The sequence below is a fragment of the Phallusia mammillata genome, chromosome 5 (assembly GCF_965637545.1).
Source record: "Phallusia mammillata chromosome 5, kaPhaMamm4.hap1.1, whole genome shotgun sequence".
Lineage (NCBI taxonomy): Eukaryota > Metazoa > Chordata > Ascidiacea > Phlebobranchia > Ascidiidae > Phallusia > Phallusia mammillata.
The window spans coordinates 14,470,243-14,490,924 of record NC_137256.1 but is presented as its reverse complement, the minus strand read 5'-3'; the positions used below and the strand labels follow the sequence as shown (position 1 = coordinate 14,490,924).

At 37.8% G+C, this 20,682-nt stretch overlaps 2 protein-coding genes across 2 annotated transcripts; one reads left to right on the top strand and one right to left on the bottom strand.

Annotated features, from left to right (window-relative positions):
* The first annotated feature begins 6,021 nt into the window (after nt 1-6,021).
* LOC145230004 (serine/arginine repetitive matrix protein 4-like) lies at nt 6,022-7,526 on the top strand. Its single transcript, XM_080095354.1, has 5 exons — nt 6,022-6,222; nt 6,292-6,352; nt 6,437-6,507; nt 6,620-6,709; nt 7,129-7,526. Exons 1-5 carry the CDS (start codon nt 6,176-6,178, stop codon nt 7,208-7,210), a joined length of 351 nt encoding a protein of 116 aa, XP_079951480.1. The 5' UTR covers nt 6,022-6,175; the 3' UTR covers nt 7,211-7,526.
* Nucleotides 7,479-10,487, bottom strand: LOC145230003 (peptidyl-prolyl cis-trans isomerase-like 3). The gene is made up of 5 exons (XM_080095353.1): nt 10,378-10,487; nt 10,189-10,316; nt 8,659-8,767; nt 8,265-8,383; nt 7,479-7,855 (listed from the first exon to the last, which is right to left on the bottom strand). Exons 1-5 carry the CDS (start codon nt 10,378-10,380, stop codon nt 7,714-7,716), a joined length of 501 nt encoding a protein of 166 aa, XP_079951479.1. The 5' UTR covers nt 10,381-10,487; the 3' UTR covers nt 7,479-7,713.
* Nucleotides 10,488-20,682: the final 10,195 nt, after the last annotated feature.

Below are 20,682 nucleotides of genomic sequence, written 5' to 3'. Positions count from 1 at the left end.
TTCTTCAACTGCGCATTGAAGCTCTCCGATATATTTGTGGTTACACCTTCACCACCAGAACAAAGTTGTTTTGCATTCAATGCCCATTGTGCATTTGCACGTAGATCGCATAAAACGTTATTTGCCACGTACTTTAAAAAAACGGGAGACCACTTTTGTTGCAAATCTTCATACATTGTGCTAAACTCTTTTTCCGTTTTGCTATTCAGCAAAGACCGAATATGTGAAACATACACCACGCGGTCATCTTTGGTTCCAGCCTTCTTTTCTACCCAAAATCGAATATCACGCAGTATATGGTTCCAACACAGAAAATGGTCCCACTCCGACATTTCCTTTTTAATGGCGTTGGTGATGGCCCTCTCTCTGTCTGTAACAATTTTAACCCCTTGTTTTTGCATCTGAGGAAAAAACCTTTTCAATGTCGAAAAAAACAGCTCATGGTTGGCTTCTTCCTTTGTGTCATGGAGAAGAAACGCCAACGGCATTATTGGCTCCTCTTTAAAATTTGTGTTTTTGCCAACCAAGATACTTACATAAAAGTCTCCACAGTTGAACGTAGTGTCATAAGAAAGATAGGAACCATTTGTAACTTTTAGGCACCTAAAAAACAAGAATTTGCTAGGCACATTGTGAATCATGGAAGCAAGCGAAAATCTAAAACAAAGTCATCCAGCGTCAGACCTGTAAGATACGCAGCGTATAGATCATCGTGCGAAACTTGTTGCTTCCTGGCCTCATTTTTTAACTTGTTACGGATTTGTTCCGAACTTCTTGGCCACATTGATGGACAACCATGTTCTGTTTCGTTAACAAGCTCCCTGTATAATATCTTCGGTTTTTTGGTGGAATTTTTTTAGGACATTTTCTAAGGTTGAAGGAATTGTCCTGGTATGCATTTTATCCACGTCATTTTTTCGGTTACCGTGGGAATATTTTTTTACCTTGCTTTCATCACCGAAGTAATGTATAAGAACATGAAAAACTGATTCTGAAACGTTAAGTAAACGATACGACCGTCGAAAGAAACCATCGCCACCTTTTAGACAATAAAATCTTTTACGAATCACAGGATTCTTAACAGGTACTTTTTTGGTTGCGATGCATACCCATGGAATTGTGTCGCAAGCCCAGTCTTCGTGTTGACATAAGTTGTTTGTATCATACTTAAATACATAAATATCACCGCTTTTAGGGTCGCACGGTGGATAAACAGAAATAAGAGACATATTTGGATGTTTAAGAATTTGATGTGCTTCTGCAACTGTCATCGTTTGTTGGTTGGTGTATACAACTGCCTGTCCAACCTGCAACAAGTGTGGACATCATAAGTTGTACTTAATTGCCTACTTTAATTATTACCTCAACATGGCACAAAAGTTACGTTAGTGATATCCGATTTACATTAAAAAATGACAGTAAATTTGGTTTTGGCATGCTAAAGTAGTTACACACGTAAGTTTAATGTTTATTTACCTGACCGTTTCCCAATAACAACGCAAGATAACTTACTTGCTTGAATTGTAGTTATAAGTGCGTTGATTTTTTCTTGATTTCGTTTGGTCAGGTACGACAAATTTCGACGATTAGTTAAATTGTTGGTCTTGTGCATTAGCAGGCATAAATCACCCCATTTACAGTCTTTTTTAGTGAAAGGTACCACCCATTCTTCACCGGGATAACCAAGTTGTTCCAAACAACTGGCTAATTTCTCAAAATCAGTTGATTTTTTGCTTGGCATGTTTAATTGATATGTGTTTTTTTTTTCAGTAGTATTAACAGCAGCTGTTGCTATCCAAAATACATTACAAAAGCGTTTATTGGCACCAGCATAGTATACACCAGGCCTGTCCGCACTGTGACAAGTTCTTAAGTAAACTTTCATTTGTTCGAAACATGTTTTAAATTACCCCACAAAAGGCCGATTAAATTATCTACAACTGTTAATCATATGTAACAGTTAAATGTTGTATACCCTAAAACTGCTTTTGACAATCATATCTAATAGGATATCTCTGGTTCTCATCTACCAAAGCCAGGAAATTTAAAAACTTTTTTGTTAACAAACTTTACATCATATGATTTATTAAATCTTCTAATCTTCAAAGTATTCAACTGATCGGATTCAGTACTAAAGCGGTTGCATTTTGCAACCAACACTTTTTATATTACGTCATAGATCCCAAATAATCGATTCTGATGACTAACAATGAGCTTTTTGGAGAAAGACGGTTCAATCGGGTTTCCGTGGAAAGTTGGGGTTCCATGCATAACTTTAACGGGTCCGGTGCTCATTTGTGGTAAGGATTTCTACAGCAATAATTGCGTGTATAATATGGTTACATTACCTCGAATGGCGAAACAATTTCGAACAGACCTTTCATGAAACCTGTGCATTTTCATAAGTTGCAGAAATTCACCAGCAAGCGTTCGAATCCCACCTTGGGTCTCCGGAACGAAATACCGAAATTATAAACATTTAAAATACGATAAGAGTTAATGCATTGGAGAACGCCTTGCAACAGCATTATTCATTTTCACAAGGTTCTATCCGGAAATCGATGGACCTCACGGTTCTTACATCAGGAAATGTCATTGTACTTATAACGAGGACATGTTTTACACTTACCTTTATGGAGTTGCCACAGGTAATAATTACTCTGTATCGTTAGCAAACACAGCGGTTCACTGCACTGTGGTAGAGGCGAAGCAGATTTTTTTTTTTTTAGTTTTACCTCGCAGTCACAAATCTCATATTACGCCTTATTGCTTTTTCTTGCGTTGTTTTTATCCGAGGAAAAAATGATGCCCTGCTGTCATTCTCCCGAATGGCGCAGTTTTTTTTACGAAAGTGGTTTGCAAAGCAAGATTTCACGCAGTTGTACTAGAGTTGTTGTAGTTTTATTACCATTTTACCGATTTTCAGCCCAATATTTTTTAACAGGCAAATGTTTTAAGAATACGGGTTTCTCCTGGTTTTGGTGCTTGTATATAACTTACAGACATTGATAAAGCTATTAAAGCAAAATTGTGTATCGCAAAATCTTAAGGACGATGACTTAAAGTCTTTCATGAAGTTAAGTTAACAAAAGCTCTAAAGATGTTATTTTGAACACATTTGCTTCATTTCAAATCTGGATTTTTGATTTATCTTACACTTTAGAGCTTTTTCTTACACTTTTTATCTTACACCAACTTTTTGTTTGCACATGAGACTTATGTAACGAAATTTTATTTGCTTCTTGGTTTTTGTCACCGTCACTTATTGTTTTCATTCTTTTTCGTGTTGGCACCTTAATTACGTTTTTGTGTTGTGGCACCCTCCCCGCTTCCCTTTATGAGTAATTGGTTTCCAAAGCGTTGATTGCACCGGAATGCGTCTTACTGTTCCGCATGCCTTAAATAGCGCGTCGCTAGTCGATGTTATGGCTTTTTCTCTGGGCGTTGTGAAACTTGGTGGTGTTGGTGTTAGTATTGGTGGTGGGTTGCCACGTGCCCGGTGTAACGTACGTCGTTTGTTCTAAATATAAGTCCGCGCCAATAAGCTAGACCAGGGAGTATTTGGCTTCAGTGGTGAGCCGTTATTGCAGGGTTCTGGCTTGGTGAATGAGATCGATTTATCAGGCCTGCCGAAATAATTCGGTAACACTTATAGGGAACGAAAGATATTTTAAGTATCTTTCAGATAATGTACAGTTTGTTAATAAAAAAGAGAGGTTTGAGTGGTGTTTTGGAGGATGGAATGGTGATGAGGAACACTTTTGAGAATTAATCCCACTCTTGCACCATCTTAACATCTTTGCTCGTAAAAAAGAGTTGCTTCAAAAGAAAGATATTTTAAATACCTTTCAGATGATGTATAGCTTGTTAATAAAAGTAGGGGTTTGAGTGGTGTTTTGGAAGATGAAATGGTGATGAGGAAGATTTTTGAGAATTGATCCCACTCTGGCACCATCTTAACATCTATGCTCGTACATGAGACCAATATCAGACGAAATATGTTTAAAATATCTTTCAGATGATGTATAAGTTGTTAATAAAAATAGAGGTTTGAATGGTGTTTTGGAAGGTGAAATGGTGATGAGGAAGACTTTTGTGAATTGATCCCACTCTTGCATCCTTTTAACATCTTTGCTCGTAAAAAAGAGTTGCTTTAAACGAAAGATATTTTAAATACCTTTCAGATGATGTCTAGCTTGTTAATAAAAGTAGGAGTTTGAGTGGTGTTTTGGAGGATAAACTGGTGATGAGGAAGACTTTTGAGAATTGATCCCACTCTTACACCCTCTTAACATCTTTGCATGTCCAGAAGACATACATCAAACGAAAGATATTTTAAAAAACTTTCAGATGATGTATATTTTGATGATAGAAATGGAGGTATAGGTGGTTTTTTCTAAGTCGGATCATTGATGAGGAGGATTTGTTTTCAGTTTTCCTGCGTTTTTGCTGTCTTAACATCTTTGCTCGTGTATGAAACTTACACCAAATGAAAGATATTTTAAATACCTTTAAGTTGACGTGTAGTTTGTTTTCTAACAAAGAGTTTGATAGGATTTACAAGGGGTTAATGGGTGTAAAATTCATCATGCTCCCATTCCTGTTCCGGGAGGATGGGTACTTGGGATTTTTTTTAACTGATGGTTTTAAGGTATTTTTAAACGAAAATCATGTTTTTACGTTTAAATAATGATATTTTTGTTTTAAAAAATAGCACATATCCTCAGCGCTACAAGGCGCCACTGGTCCAAGTTTTTCGCTGGTCTGGTCTGGTCTACCTTTTACCCATTGCCACCCAAATTGCTGTAACAGCACCATAAACGCCTATGCTCTTTTGCGCCACCTACCAGAAGTTCTCAGGGCGGGGGCCAGCCCAAGCTCAGTGTTAGTAGCTCTACCGAGAAACTTCGCTGAGACCCAGCGTTACTTTATTGGTACATTCACAAGAACCGTTTTAAAATGCTTTGCGTTTCGTGATCCGCACAATTTTACCACTGTTTGCCTGGTAAAAAACTTACATTTTCATCGCAAATGAATAGCATACAACGTCGTATGACGTCATATACGATTTGGTCGATTCGGCCGAATTTGTTTGGTAAAACTCTCGAATTTTAGGTTTCGGTCAAACCCAAATTAGGTCGATTCGGAGCATCTCTACTCTGAAGTCTGAACTGTTTGCAAAAACGCGAGCATGTCAAAATGCATTTAAAATCAGGAACAAACAGTCCTTTTAAAACTCGCCACCAGTGGCATCAAACGCTCGACTAGGTGTCAGAAAACCAGCCCAATTGTGCGAGAAAAACGCCACCCTGGCAAAAGTATGTGACTGCTATTGACGAACTCATCACTTGCCCGTTTACAAACGACCGCCTGGGTCCTCATTTCCTCGCCCCTTTAAATTTACAGTCAGTGCATGGTTCACAATTAAACGACCAGTTTTAACAAATTGTCAACCGAACCGTTGCAAAAAGTTTATGATTTATGTTGCTTCTCCAACGTAGGCTACTATAGCCTACTATGTCATTACAGGTGTTTGGTTTGAACGTCCTATACTTATAATTTTATACCTGAAAAAATAAAATGCAACTATATGCAATCAAGAGCGACAGACTCTGAATTTGACTTTTGTGGAAAAATCTTTGTTACGGTGTGTAGGCTATCTTTTGTGCATTTGCCATACTTCGTAACCTACTTGATTTTAAAAAAAGGTTTCATGGGAGCGTGATAATGTTGGTGCGTAAAATATCCATTTGGCGCAGTTTATCTTGCAGCCACATTTTGACTTTTTATATCATCTAATGTCATCCAATAAATAAATGAAACACAGAATTCAACTACTGGTTAATTGTGGCGCCTTTATTAGATTTGCTTATAGTTACTAAATGCCATGTAAATTCTGTTTGTAACAGTTTGCCATATTGTTTAGTGATTTACAATAGATGTAGCCTACAGTGGTCGAGTTATTTTTTTCTTTTATTGGATTTTGTGCACGGGTATTGGGTAGAATTAAGAGCTAAGAGGGAGAGTCGCAGACGCAAACTAGGTCAGTTGGGAGCAAGGCAGATGGTGAATTGCGTCGCCAGATGTACATGCCATGAGAATCGTCGATTTGTTAGGGTTTTTGATGTAAACCTCTTGTCTGCATCCAGCAGTATTCATTTTTTATTGCCTAATAATGACCATGTCTCCAAAGGACGAGTTTGAAGTGGCTTTCAGGCAAAGGTTAGTCTCGTTCAAGTTTTGAGTAAACTCATCCAGTAGTATTTTCGTAAAATTCTAACGTTTTTGCAGAAATTCTTCAACTTCTTCATTTACTTCAAAGTGTTGCAAAAAATGTCGCCGACGTAGAAAGGTAGGATAACTGCATGCAGTTGTTTTTTTAGAACAAAAGTAAGGTGTAGACCTATCGAAACGAAACAAAATGCGTATTTTTCAGAAAAGATTGTTACAAAAGCTGGCACATTTGAGGGAGCCAGCAGACCGCAAACGAAATAGTTCGCGTTGCAGGTAATAACTAATTTTACACCATTGAAAATAGTAATTAAAATTGTTTCGGCAGTTTTCATTGGGGGAAAAAACCAACGTCAATATACTAAACTGCATGATGTTACTTATACAGATCATCATCTTGGGATCGCAGGAGCCCATCTATTCCACTTGATCCGAACCGAACATCTCCTTCTTACTTGGAGCGCAGAAGAATAACAAGGTAATGTTTTATGGACTACGTAAAAACAGACACTCCGAACTTAGCATATGTTGGATCACGCGCCCAGTGCGACATGTGCGTTTTAAATATTTGATGAGTTTTGGAGGATGTTAAATAATTGATGTTCACAAAATAGGCACTGAATGGTAGCTGACGCTGAGTGTTTGAAATGCATAAAATAAAACCTAAATGTCCATACAGTATCTTGCACATGGTAGGCTTTAAGAATGAAACAAAATCGATTTTAGGAGCGAAAATCAATATATTTCAGCGCATTCGCAATGCAAAATGTAGTTTTATTCGTATTGCATTGTAAGCTTGTACGCAAACGGCCTATTTTTAGCTGCTACATTTATAGTCAGTAAAGCCCAGTTGCTACATAACAAAACAAATGTAACCACTGAAATATTCGGAAACAGTGCAAGAAAACCGCCTGTTCCATACAATCGAAACTGGTCCGATGACTGTAGCTCCGAAGATTCAGACGTTTACTATCGCTGATGGCAAATTTGTTTGTCAAAATACAGTATGGATGTAATTCGCAATGTATTATTAAAGCATCAGGCTATATCTCTTTTGAATGTATTGTTTGACCAAGCTTTTGCGTAAAAACGGTTAACAACTTATTGTTTGGTCTGTATTTGCCGTTTCTGCTTTTATAAACAATTGTACAGTAAATATTTCTTATAGCTGATGAAAAAGATTTTATCGTTTCTGAAATATGGTTTATTAGCACGTTTACTAAAGTTCCGTATACGATTATAACGCATTAGTTCGTCGTACTTTATTTTCACAAATAAAACAAATTCGAAGTTAAGTTCTTTCATTGTATGCTAAGAGTTATTAACTTCACACATTTTGCCACCGTGGCAATATTTTGAGAACGGAAATGCGGTCGTTTCCAATTTCGCAAACGTCGTACACTTTGTGCTACGAACAATACGATTTTCAGAAGATGGTCTTCTCGAACCGTTTGCAAACATAACGAATAAAATAATGTTTGTTCACGAAACTGACGCAGCATCAGCAATTGGGTTTGCATGAATAGTCACTGTTTGAATTTTAACATCACTGAGTGGGCGGTAGGTTTTTTCATTGACCGGAATCCTCTCCAACTCGTCCAAAACATCAAGTCCATCTATGACTCTGTGCAAACATAAAAAAGTGAGTAAGACAGACGCAACGCCATTAATTTGATTGTTTCTGCTTTATGAAATTGTTTAAAGGTGCACTTTTCTAAACAACAGATGTTACAAAATAATATTAACAAGTAATTGTAACCAACGTCAAAAATTAATCACTCTTTCACATACACAGGTTTAACGACTGTTAAGTAGATGAAAATATGAAGAAAAATAGAAATAAGAGAAGAGGTGTGGGGGCTATTACGCAAAATAAATAATGAAGTTTATTCACATTTCTTCATAATCCTCTGGCAACTCATCAAGATTCAAGAATGAATTAAAACTGAAAACATGACAAGCACAAGGCAATTACACCACTCTTGGTTTTACACAGTATATACCTTCCAAATATTGTGCAATTACACAATTACCTTCCAAATATTGTGTACTTCATGTCAATATGGGGTTGCTTTGCATAAGTGATGAAAAACTGGGATGCATTTGTGTTAGGTCCACTGTTTGCCATTGAAACAACACCTTTTGCATTGTGCTGAAAAATGACAAAAAAGTTTATTTTTTGAAACAGGTTTATTAAATTTGATAAAACAAAAGAACTAACATATGCAACCAGTGGCGTATCCAAGGGGGGTTGGGGGTCTTTCTGTCAATTAGATGGGTAGAGAAACCGCCAATTTTGGAAAAAAGTGTTTTGCCGCATAACGCGTCGTTTTGAACGACGTCATTAGGGATTTCCCCCCAAAAAATTGTGCCCCCCCCCTTTAAAAATTTCTGGAGACGCCCCTGTAATGCAACAATACAACAGACCTTTAAGGAATCAACAATCTCATCTTCAAAATATTGTCCCCATATACTTGTTCCTTGCTTGCCAGTGCCAGAAGGATCGCCAGTCTGAGTCATAAAACCTTTGATGTTTCTGTTCAAAAATAAACTTAATGAAAGCTTGACTTTTTTAGATTTTTTTTTAGACAAAATGGTATTCAACAGGTGTTTTGCTTCTTCTATAACTTTAATTTTTGAATCCACAAAACAAAACAGAGAACATTTGCAAATGCAACAGACTACTTTTCTCTTTATATAGTCTTTTTTTAGCAATGAGGTTCACCCCATATGTGCAATATTTAGCAGGAATAAAAAATGTTTTGAGCAAGCAAGGTTGCTAATTATGCACTAGAAAGGGGTAGTGGGTGGAATGCCAAAAAGCCACTCTTAATGAAATTAAGTACAAACAGTACAAGTAATCACCTAACACCTCTGCAGAAAAGGTGATGTCACACTTGAAAACTGTCATGGGTGTGGTGCAAGTAATGGAGAAAAACATTCCACAGCTTGACACCACCTAGGGCAGTGGTTCCCAACCTGGGGTTCGCGGACCCCCAAGGGGTCCGTGAGATGCTTTCAGGGGGTCCGTGGAGGCAAACATTTGTAGCATTAACAGCAGTACAATATTTTTAAGTTCCCAAACCGTTTTTCCATTCCTGCGTATGAGTGCAAACCATTTATCAAACCCCTGGATCAGGAAAACTTGTGATTGTTACCTTCATTGTGACATCACAATTAACAATAACTTATTGTGCTTTGTTTCAAGTATTGTACACCAGAAAGGCTCTTGTTGCATTTGACTGCTACAGTACAGTACTTTATTGAGATTAAAGGACTGTGAACGTTGAATAAAATTCTGACCCCAAAACGAAAGTATAGTAAAGTATAATGCAGGAAACGAAAAACATAACAAGACTAAATTACATTGGGGGTCCGCGGACCTATAAATTTTTTAAAAGGGGTCCATGACTACAAAAAGGTTGGGAACCACTGACCTAGGCATACATTAGCAACATTGGTTTTTCAGGTAATAGCCTTGCCTTTTTTAATCAATCTCTGCTTCAGATGTTATGACCCAACCTTGAGGTGACTAGGCGAGTTTGAGAGTTGTGAAAAACACTAAAAAGTTTGCCGTTTACGCAGAAGAGAAAGAGTAAAAAGAAAAAAATTCAGAACGATTCCCAAAATATTCACAACGATTCACAATAAACAGGTATATATATACTCCACAACATGCCACACATGCTGCAACATACATTAGTGTCACTGTCTTTGAAGTAAAAACAACCCCTTTTTCTGTCAGCATATGCGGTACAACATTGGACTGTGCAAGTTTTACATGAAAATCAACAAACCAATTGATCAAAATAATTATTTCAATCCATTCTATTTGTCCACATATTTTACACTAAGGACAGCCACAGCACAGGTTTGAAAATTGCCAAGAAAAATCCATTTTACCATTAACTGAATACTTCAAACTCATTAAGAGTTTATTTCCATTGCAACACTTACCTGTGAAACACATTGTTATTATAGTATCCACTGGCACAAAGAGCCAAAAAATTTTCAGCAGCTTTTGGAGTTAACTCACAATATAATTCCAGTTTAAGGTCTCCAACATCCGTATGTAATGTAACCGCCTTAAAAATAGTTAATAGTAAGGAATTATATAGTGGTATAAAATAATTAAACCAACCTTACCATTCAATCAAAGCGAGGCAAAGCTTGGTCCAAACTTCTATTTTTAACATAAATACTAAAGATAAACATAAACCCTAGACAGCTGAAATCAAAGAGAAACAGAAATGTAGAAAACATACAATAAACAAATGTTGACAACATAAAATAACTGCTTTAGGAAAGATAAATCCTCCGCGCCATAATTTGGATTTCCCCTTGTAATTTGCGCAAATTTAGCACTTTAATCACCATCATCATTTCGCCGAAATGAAAAGTGCGAGAATTGTTAATAAGCGTTACGCACCACTGTGTGTAGTTTCCAAATTTTTTTTTTTATTTTCATGTTTTTTAAAACCATGAAACGTGGTCAATGTAGGTACAAATCGACATTTTGAGGTCTGGGAGAAAAACGATCAGCTTGTAAAATCACATTTCAGGTTTCAAACAGTATTTGGCAACGAAATGACTTTTACCGATATGCTCGCAAATGTCGCTCACACCTAAACGCATGTACAGTATAGGGTCCAATGTTCAGAACAAAATAAAAATACATTCCGCGCCTAAGATTTTTCTATAAATTGGCACAGATGTGTGTTAGAGCAAGTAGTTTCGACTCGTAAAGCCCAATTTGTGGTCTCTTTTCGTATTTGCCAACGAAATGACTTTTACCGATGTATGGTCGCAAATGTCGCTCACACCTAAACGCATGTACAGTATAGGGTCCAATGTTCAGAACAAAATAAAAATACATTCCGCGCCTAATATTTTTCTATAAATTGGCACAAATGTGCGTTAGAGCAAGTAGTTTTGACTCGTAAAGCCCAATTTGTGGTCTCTTTTCGTATTTGCCAACGAAATGACTTTTACCGATGTATGGTCGCAAAAGTCGCTCACACCTAAACGCATGTACAGTATAGTGCATAATGTTCAGAACAAAAAAAAATACATTCCGCGCCTAATATTTTTCTATAAATTGGCACAAATGTGTGTTAGAGCAAGTGGTTTCGACTCGTAAAGCCCAATTTGTGGTCTCTTTTCGTATTTGACAACGAAAAGACTTTTACCGATGTATGGTCGCACTCGAAAATGTCGCTCACACCTAAACACATGTACAGTATAGTGCATAATGTTCAGAACAAAATAAAAATACATTCCGCGCCTAATATTTTTCTATAAATTGGCACAGATGTGTGTTAGAGCAAGTAGTTTCGACTCGTAAAGCCCAAATGTTGTAAAATTCTGAGCGACGACCCTGCTCGCTAGAATTGTACCAGACAAGATTGCCTTCAGAGTCCTTTATCTGCTACATTTAATTAGCCGGTATTGGTTGCAAGCCACTACACCACGTCAAGGTTCCGGCAATTGTAGTGGTTTTATTTTACAGATAAAATCCTCATTTTGGCCAAAACAAAACGAGGCAAAACAACTGTTATTACGAACAGAATAAACCCAATAATTACAATAATTAAACATTACTCGTTTGTTAGTGATGCAAATGACTTTTGTACAATCAGTTTTAACCTTTTCTGGATTTAGGTGGGGTATATTAAATTTGATCTTGATCGCATCCAATTTTACTGCTTGCATCGTGGTATGTTAAACTGTCAGTTTTCATCACAAAATATGTGATTGCTTCCATGTTTAAAACATGGGTGAAGAAAAAAGGTATATCTAAGATTTTAGTGTACAATAATAACTTGTCAAGTACGGAGTGCTTAACAACAAACTGAGGTCTTATGCGTCTTCCCTGGAACGTTTGCCGAATGACTTGATCTCCAATCAGTTGTTGTCGCAGACGAAGGTCGCAAAAGTAATAGTCAATAAATCGCAATAGATCTGTCATGAAATTTGGAGTCAAACTGGTTTTATCTATTGTAAATTGTGCATTGTAACCTCTCAAACGCTGTCTGTATCCCTTACTAAATAAACACAAACGATAACAATCAGGTCTGCTTCGGGCCTGTTCGGGTGTTGTGGAAATTAGATCTGATATATTGTTGGTAATATATTCATAAACTACTTTTTGTTGCCCAGAAAAACTGTGAAGACCAGAAATTTGAACACCATTTATCTCCAAATCAGTGTCTTTGTAAATAATTCGTTCCGAAGATTTAATGGCATTTTGGTCAATTCGGCGGCGCTTTCTGCGAACTACCTTCACTGGTTGGTGTTTAGCAACAGGGGTGGTAATAATATCGGTTTTAGTTTTTTTGTAGTAAAAAATACAACTTCCAGTTAAAACGCTATTCTGTATATCTGCCCACGTCCTTTGTCTCACTGTATCGTCATCAAACTCCATTGCACCACATTCATTAAATTTGTAGGCAACGTAGTGACCAGAATCATCATCCAAACCAACATGAACCACAACTGACGCTAGAGTATACGTGACTTTTTTAGTATCAGAGCAAAATGACAACAATCGATCGAGTATTACACGCTTGCAACTCTTCGAACCACCTAAGTTTCTGTGCAACACAATACATAAAATGTCGGAAGCGGATGCAATATGTGAGACCACAAATTGGGCTTTACGAGTCGAAACTACTTGCTCTAACGCACATTTGTGCCAATTTATAGAAAAATATTAGGCGCGGAATGTATTTTTATTTTGTTCTGAACATTATGCACTATACTGTATATGCGTTTAGGTGTGAGCGACATTTTCGAGTGTGACCATACATCGGTAAAAGTCATTTCGTTGGCAAATACGGAAAGAGACCACAAATTGGGCTTTACGAGTCGAAACTACTTGCTCTAACACACATCTGTGCCAATTTATAGAAAAATATTAGGCGCGGAATGTATTTTTATTTTGTTCTGAACATTATGCACTATACTGTACATGCGTTTAGGTGTGAGCGACATTTTCGAGTGCGACCATACATCGGTAAAAGTCGTTTCGTTGGCAAATACGAAAAGAGACCACAAATTGGGCTTTACGAGTCGAAACTACTTGCTCTAACACACATCTGTGCCAATTTATAGAAAAATATTAGGCGCGGAATGTATTTTTATTTTGTTCTGAACATTATAAACTATACTGTACATGCGTTTAGGTGTGACCGACTTTTGCGACCGTACATCGGTAAAAGTCATTTCGTTGGCAAATACGAAAAGAGACCACAAATTGGGCTTTACGAGTCGAAACTACTTGCTCTAACACACATCTGTGCCAATTTATAGAAAAATATTAGGCGCGGAATGTATTTTTATTTTGTTCTGAACATTATGCACTATACTGTATATGCGTTTAGGTGTGAGCGACATTTTCGAGTGCGACCATACATCGGTAAAAGTCATTTCGTTGGCAAATACGAAAAGAGACCACAAATTGGGCTTTACGAGTCGAAACTACTTGCTCTAACACACATCTGTGCCAATTTATAGAAAAATATTAGGCGCGGAATGTATTTTTATTTTGTTCTGAACATTATAAACTATACTGTACATGCGTTTAGGTGTGACCGACTTTTGCGACCGTACATCGGTAAAAGTCATTTCGTTGGCAAATACGAAAAGAGACCACAAATTGGGCTTTACGAGTCGAAACTACTTGCTCTAACACACATCTGTGCCAATTTATAGAAAAATCTTAGGCGCGGAATGTATTTTTATTTTGTTCTAAACATTGGCCACTATGCATTTAATCCAGTGTCACTCATGCGTGACGAGAACAATGAGTCGGCCTTCCTGGTTATAGTGTTCTTTGAATATACCCTATCTACACGTTTGTGTATGGGACGTTTTCTCCCATACCTCACAATGTCGTTATTAGTACTTACCTGGACCACGTTTGCGTTTTGTTTAAAAAAAATTAAAAAAATTTTTGGAAACTACACGCAGTGATGCGTAACGCTCATTAACAATTTTTGTACTTCGCATTTCGGCGAAATGATAATGGTCTTTAATCCGCGTGGAAAAATGTTGTTCGCGCAAGCGGCGCAATTTCGCACAGCTCTCATCTACGTAAATCAGTCAAGCGCATCGGAACTTAGCAATCGTCACGCTTGAAATAACTTGTCGCGGGTCGCGAATGTAGTCATTTGTCAGGGTGGGCAAACACGGCTTTGGGATCGTTAACACAGACCCGCACAACACCTAAAGATGGATACAAAAGCAACTTGCATTGTTGAATGTTGGGGCAAGGAAAATTTATAACAAAAAATGTCGAGTATCCTGTGTTGCAACAAATGCCAGTTTATTTTGAAACAGTTGCGTTTTAACAAATGTTTGCACCTCGCGACACTACAATCATTCAAGGGACAACAAACGTATTTGTATTTTAGCTGGAAACATACTATGTCAGTGGTTTCCCAACAAGGGAACAGAATAAGATAAAATATAGAGATAACTGCGAAGTACCGTAGTGCTGGATTGTTGTTTTGATTACTTGTGGTTGGACGCGAATAAATGTAAAAGGAAAGGTTTGCTGCCGATCAGAGTACACGAGCGTTAGCTGTTAAGGAACTTCCGATAGTCAGTCCCAATCTTTGGCGTACCCGTAAAACGGAACGTGACATTGAGGGGGTCTTCAACCTTTTTGGCTTAATAATCGCAGTGTGAAAGCGAAACAAGTTTAAGGTAAAGGTCGTTAACGTTGTATTTAAAAAGTATGACCCGTCACCACACATAGCCTCAATTAAGTGTCCTTTGTGGCAAACTAAATGCCCAAACCTTGCTCTCGAGATCGCGAAAAATACAAACAATCGCCGTATTCAAATAATAGCATGTTTAAGCTGAGCCCTTGTGCCTGGTGTTTGTTTGCAAGACGAATTATATCTGCTTGAAAGTTAAAGCTAGCTGAGCCTCACAGCTCTTGTACATATTTATACAATCAGTAATGTTAAAATCGATCCTTTTTGAAGTAAAATCGCCCCTCAACCCAAGATTGTCACCATCGCCCCCTCGGTAGACGAAATTGCCCCCGTTGAAGAACCCTGATGTACAAGAAGTTGACCAGGAGTCCGAAATGTGGATCAAGTCCACTTCACACAATATGCACTGGGTGGCGTTTTGCCAGCCGAGCTCTTTTGCAACTTGTGCTACTGCCGCTAGTGTCAACTTGTGTGGTCTGTGGGTTGGCATTTCTGCCAGAACAATTCATTCAGAATACGAAACCGTACACACGAAATTTAAGGTACCATTAAAAAATACGACAATATAAAAAATTCATAAACAAACCCATTTATAAAATGGTTCCGAGGGTAAGCTTTTAATCAGAAGGCTACTATATTGTAGAGCAAAGCTTACTCTTTCATTTCCAATTGACATTACGAGGTAGCATTGGCGCGTTTGTTCAGCAAAACAGTCTTAACAGTTAACACTGATCGCTATCTGCTGCTTGCATGATGGGTCGAGTACAGACCAAGACCATAGGCGCAAAGAAAGCTGCCCGAGTTATCATTGAGAAGTACTACATGAAATTGACACTGGACTTTCACACAAACAAGCGGGTATGTGAAGAGATTGCAATATACCAAGCAAAAAGCTAAGAAATCAAACAGCTGCATGGGTTTGTCACGCATTCAATGAAGCGAATCCATGCTGGGCCTGTGCGCGGAATTTCCATTAAGCTGCAGGAGGCAGACATGGGGTCGAATACACGCGTCCTGTATTCGAATACTTTACGAATACCTGCATGACTGTATTCGAATTCATGAATACTTTGGTAATTTTTGAGTGACAGCAATTCGAATGGTATTCGAATAAAACGAGTCAAGTATTTGTATTCATGAATTGTTGACCAAACTACAACGACAAGTAATTCGAATACTATTCGAATAAACCAAGGCATGTATTCGTATTCATGAATTCTACGCACTTTTTAAAGTTCGGCATTTCGAATTGTATTCGAATAATGCGAGTCAGGTATTCGTATTCACGAATTGTTTCGTAATGTTAAGGTGGCAGCAATTCGTATTGTTGCGCTGTCTTTTAATTAGTAGAGGGCGTGACTCTATGCGCCCAGACAGCACAGCAGGGGTGATCGCTTAAATTCCTAGAACGGTTCTCAACGCGCCTTTCCTCGCGCTCAACAACTCCAAGGCACCAAGAGCCAAAATAACGAACTCTTTTATTAAGGCAATTCAGGACAGAGATGGCGCTCAAGGGTTCAGCAGCAAGACGAGCACAAAGGCAAATGCTGTTTCTGCAAATATGCACTAATTTAGTTAAGGAAACAGACGAGAAATTATCAGTACAGTTGACTCTTACTGAACTATTATAGGACCAGAGTCACAGTAACATTCAAAGCGATCAGGAGATTTTAGGTTCTGCAAATACAGCATCAAATTCAATAAACATCACCAAAACACATTAGTAACGAACTGCGAGGCTTTAAGCAACAAGGCTTACCGGAAAAATACAGTTATTTACAGCAAACAGCAAGTTGGCTGACGACGGTGGGATCCGTGGGCCAGAAATGCACAATTACACATTGGACGACCGGCAACAGTTCAGTTAGCACAAATTTCCTATTCGTTAGCAAAGAAACAAACATAACCGGTCAATTAGATAAAGCATGTTGCCTCTATAACATCCACTCGCCAATAAACACGAGGCAGTCACGCTTACAAGTTGGGACTTCAGTAAAACAATGCCAAGGTTGTGACATCATAAGCACCAAATGTGTGACAGACAATGTCACCAGGTAGCACAACATTGCGCCATACAAGTGAGTTAAGCCTACTGGCGGGAAACATAGAAAACATAATAATATGTACGATGGCGATGTAACACGTATCGTATTCGAATAAAGCATGTTAAGTATTAGTACTCATGAATAGTTGACCAAAAAACAACAACGTGTAATTCGAATAAACCCCAAGCGTGTATTCGTATTCATGAATACTTACTTTTTGAGATGAAGCAATCCGAATTGTATTCGAATTAATAGTTCTAGTTATTTGTATTCACGAATTGTTCAGTTGTTGTAAGAAGCAAACAATTCGAATAACATTCGAATGCACCGATTTGGATATTTGTAGTTGCGGAAAATAAAAGAAATAAAATACCCCGAAACTTGAAAGGTATTCGATCAAAAAGTAACACGGGTTTATGAATTGCAAATTTATTGGTAAAAATGTAAATCAACGAGCTTTTTTGCCACATTAGCTTGACTGATTTAAGTCTCCGTTATAAAAACTTCACCAAATTTACGTGAGATGTTTGCTTCATGAACACGCTACACCTGTCATGTGCTGAGAACAACCCAATGTTGTAAGCTTTGTAACACAATTCCATTTATGTAACGTCACAATTAAACTTCTATATGTCATTGTTTCGTAACATAAACAAAAACTTGTCAAATCAGGTCATATTCACTCCCAATTTGAATTGTATTCGAATCTATTTGGCAAAAATATGTAGCAAAATATTCTCGACTACTTCTAGTCTGGAGGTAATCGACAATTCGAATTGCATTCGTAAAAATGTAGTCATGTATTCGATTTTACGTATCTTACGTTGCCAAAGGCTGACAACAATTCGAATTGTATTCGTAAAAATGTAGTCATATATTCGATTTTGCGAATTGTACGTAGCCACAGGCTGACAACAATTCGAATGGTATTCGTACAAATGTAGTCATGTATTCGATTTTACGAATTGTTACCTTGCCAAAGGCCGACAACAATTCGAATTGTCTTCGTAAAAAATATCGTGTATTCGAATTTGCAAATTCTTAGGTTGGAAAAAACCTACAACAATTCGAATTGTATTCGAATAAATTTACTCAAGTTTTTGTATTCATGAATTGTTGGTTCAAAAGTTAACTTCAACTATTCGAATTGTATTCATGCACTATCGAACGAAAGCCAAAATCATTCGAATACAGCACGAAGGTGCCAAAACCTGTATTCGAATGCATTCGAATACGAATGACGAATACGAATGGCCCCATGTCTGGCAGGAGGAGGAGCGCGAAAGACGAGACAATTATGTTAACTTTGCAAGCTGTTACAGATTACAGTTCCAAGTTGGCCCGTGAAAACCGTTTAATTTCATCTCAAACCGTTCGTGTTTTATAGCCGACAGTCTTAATCACTACATGCGACCGTTGTTGTTTATGGCGTGGACGGTCATGCTCTTCGACTAATGATGATGTACGCTTCTTATTTTCGATTTGCTTATGGCAACAAGCTGAAACTGCTTATGGCAACAAGCTGAAACTACGCTGTTACAGTTTGCAATTCCAAGTTGGCCCGTAAAAACTGTTTGATTGTATCTTTCATTTGCAACTTTTTTAAGTTAAATGGGCGACCCTGCCCGAATAATTTTAGACAGGTGTAATAAAAATACACCTTCCGCAGGTTTAGCCATAACTGTTGTCGGTGAGTGGCAGACATCATCGATCTGCAAAGATTGCTGGGAATAGTGATTGTTTTCTAATTGATGTGAAACAACCGATAATGATGTAGCAAAGCATACCTATAACGCAAGGTTTGAAACGAACAGGACATTCGTCATTAAGTTTTTATTAATCTTCTCACTGTAGTTCGCGTTGCTTTCTCGTTTGCGTCACCTGAATTTTCCATTGTCTAAAGCAGGGGTGCCCAACCCGTCGATCGCGATCGACTGGTCGATCTCGGACTGATATCAAGTCGATCGCGAGGGATGCAGAAAACAACATAAAATAAATAGTTGTTTTGTAACACGTTTTTGAGGAGTGTCCCTGTACACGGATGACCTTATTATAAAAATTAATTATCGGATTATCCCTAAATGTTTACACCACAAATACTCAAAAGGCTCATTGTTACGTCACAAAAGAATAGTTGCAGTGGTAATTGTTACTTTGTACTGGTAGTTGCTCTTTTTTTTCCAATTAAATTTGTGTCTTGTATTTTAAAGATTATAGTATTTGATCAAGTTTGTAAATAGCGCTCATGCACTGCAAAACAATCACCAAACGATGATAAAACGAAAAACTGGGTTGGGAAAAATGCTAGTTAATTATCCTTGCTAATCAACGTCTTGTATTGTAATGCTAATTTTTATTGAAATGGTAGATCCCGAGAGTTAGAATACCTCAAAAGTCGATCTTGAGTACCCCTGGTCTAAAGTTTATAAATTCACATTTTCTACCGACATAACCAATTTTTCTTTTGTTTCTCTGAATTGAACTTTCTCAACCTTGCCTTTAGTCTCTAGATCTAGAGCAGTGGTTCTTAACCTTTTTGGTGTGGTTTCCCACTAAAGTCAATCACCAACTTCGAATTTCCCCCTCTGTTATTTTTATAAACATGTTTTGTGCTCTACGTAACAAAAAAAATATTCTTTAAATGAAATAATTTTGTGGAGCGCTTTGGTCTGGACCCTAAAGGTATACTGCAATCTTATTTAGCTTAAATAGTGCTTCTGTGAGAGATTAAACGTTTTTGGAATACTGAAGAGTCTGCTATGCTTGCATAAGTCATTTATTGCATCACAATCAACAAAGGAAAGGCTTTTATAAGTGCACAACAGCAAAGTCATTGATGGTTTCAGTCTTGTCTGTGATGTAACAAACGGCCTTTGGATTTGTATGTGTCTTGTAAACCTTGCTTAAATCAATCTTACATGTTGTTGCAGAAAAGTTTTAATAATGTATCTTTCAACGGTTAATTCAAAGCCGGTTTCGACCATCGAGCCCGAGTTTGCTCTTTTCAAGCTTACGTAATTTCCCTCCGAAAACATTAAATTTCCCACTAGTGGGAAATTTCCCACCAGTTAAGAACCACTGATCTAGAGTGTCTAGACCAGCGGTTCTTAAACTTTTTTATCCACGCCCCCCTAAGATGTTTGTCGGACACTTCACGCCCCCTCTGCAACAGGCAAAACAGCGGCTATTTTTTCGAACACTTGCGATAATGGAACTACCAGAAGTTTCCGTTGCCTATGTTGTAAACCAGGGGTCACCTAATTGCGGCCCGGGGGCGTTAAAGATTGTGCAAACATTCATAATACATTTTAGTAATAATTTCACCAGGTCTCACAGGATAACAAGGCAAGTATCATCCAAAAGCAGTTTGTTACGTCACAGACAAAGGCAAAAAAAGTATAGTAATTGTGTGCGAACAATTGCCTTTTTGTTCTTTGTGGTAGAATAAAGGTGCATTAGTTGGTATGAGACACTTTTATATTTTTCGTAATTTTACTGATAAACAGCGGCACAATCTTATGCATATAAGCTCGTGGAACGACACGAACCCTTTGCGATCTTGTCAAAATCGCCTCGCGAGTGCCAGTTTGGGAAAAGCTCAGGGCTTGTGACCCATGCGGCTCTTGTGCGTGATTATCAAAATTATCCCACCCGCAGTGAAAAAAGTTTGGTGACCCCTGTTC

What these genes read in the sequence shown, in the direction of transcription:
- LOC145230004 (XM_080095354.1), top strand. Translation starts at nt 6,176, where the DNA reads ATGACCATGTCTCCAAAGGACGAGTTTGAAGTGGCTTTCAGGCAAAG. An exon ending in CGAAATAGTTCGCGTTGCAG is followed by an intron (nt 6,508 to 6,619) that starts GTAATAACTAAT and finishes TTACTTATACAG; the next exon opens with ATCATCATCTTGGGATCGCA. An exon ending in GAGCGCAGAAGAATAACAAG is followed by an intron (nt 6,710 to 7,128) that starts GTAATGTTTTAT and finishes ATTCGGAAACAG; the next exon opens with TGCAAGAAAACCGCCTGTTC.
- LOC145230003 (XM_080095353.1), bottom strand. An exon ending in AGATTGTTGATTCCTTAAAG is followed by an intron (nt 8,384 to 8,658) that starts GTCTGTTGTATT and finishes GTCATTTTTCAG; the next exon opens with CACAATGCAAAAGGTGTTGT. An exon ending in AAGTACACAATATTTGGAAG is followed by an intron (nt 7,856 to 8,264) that starts GTAATTGTGTAA and finishes ATGTTTGCACAG; the next exon opens with AGTCATAGATGGACTTGATG.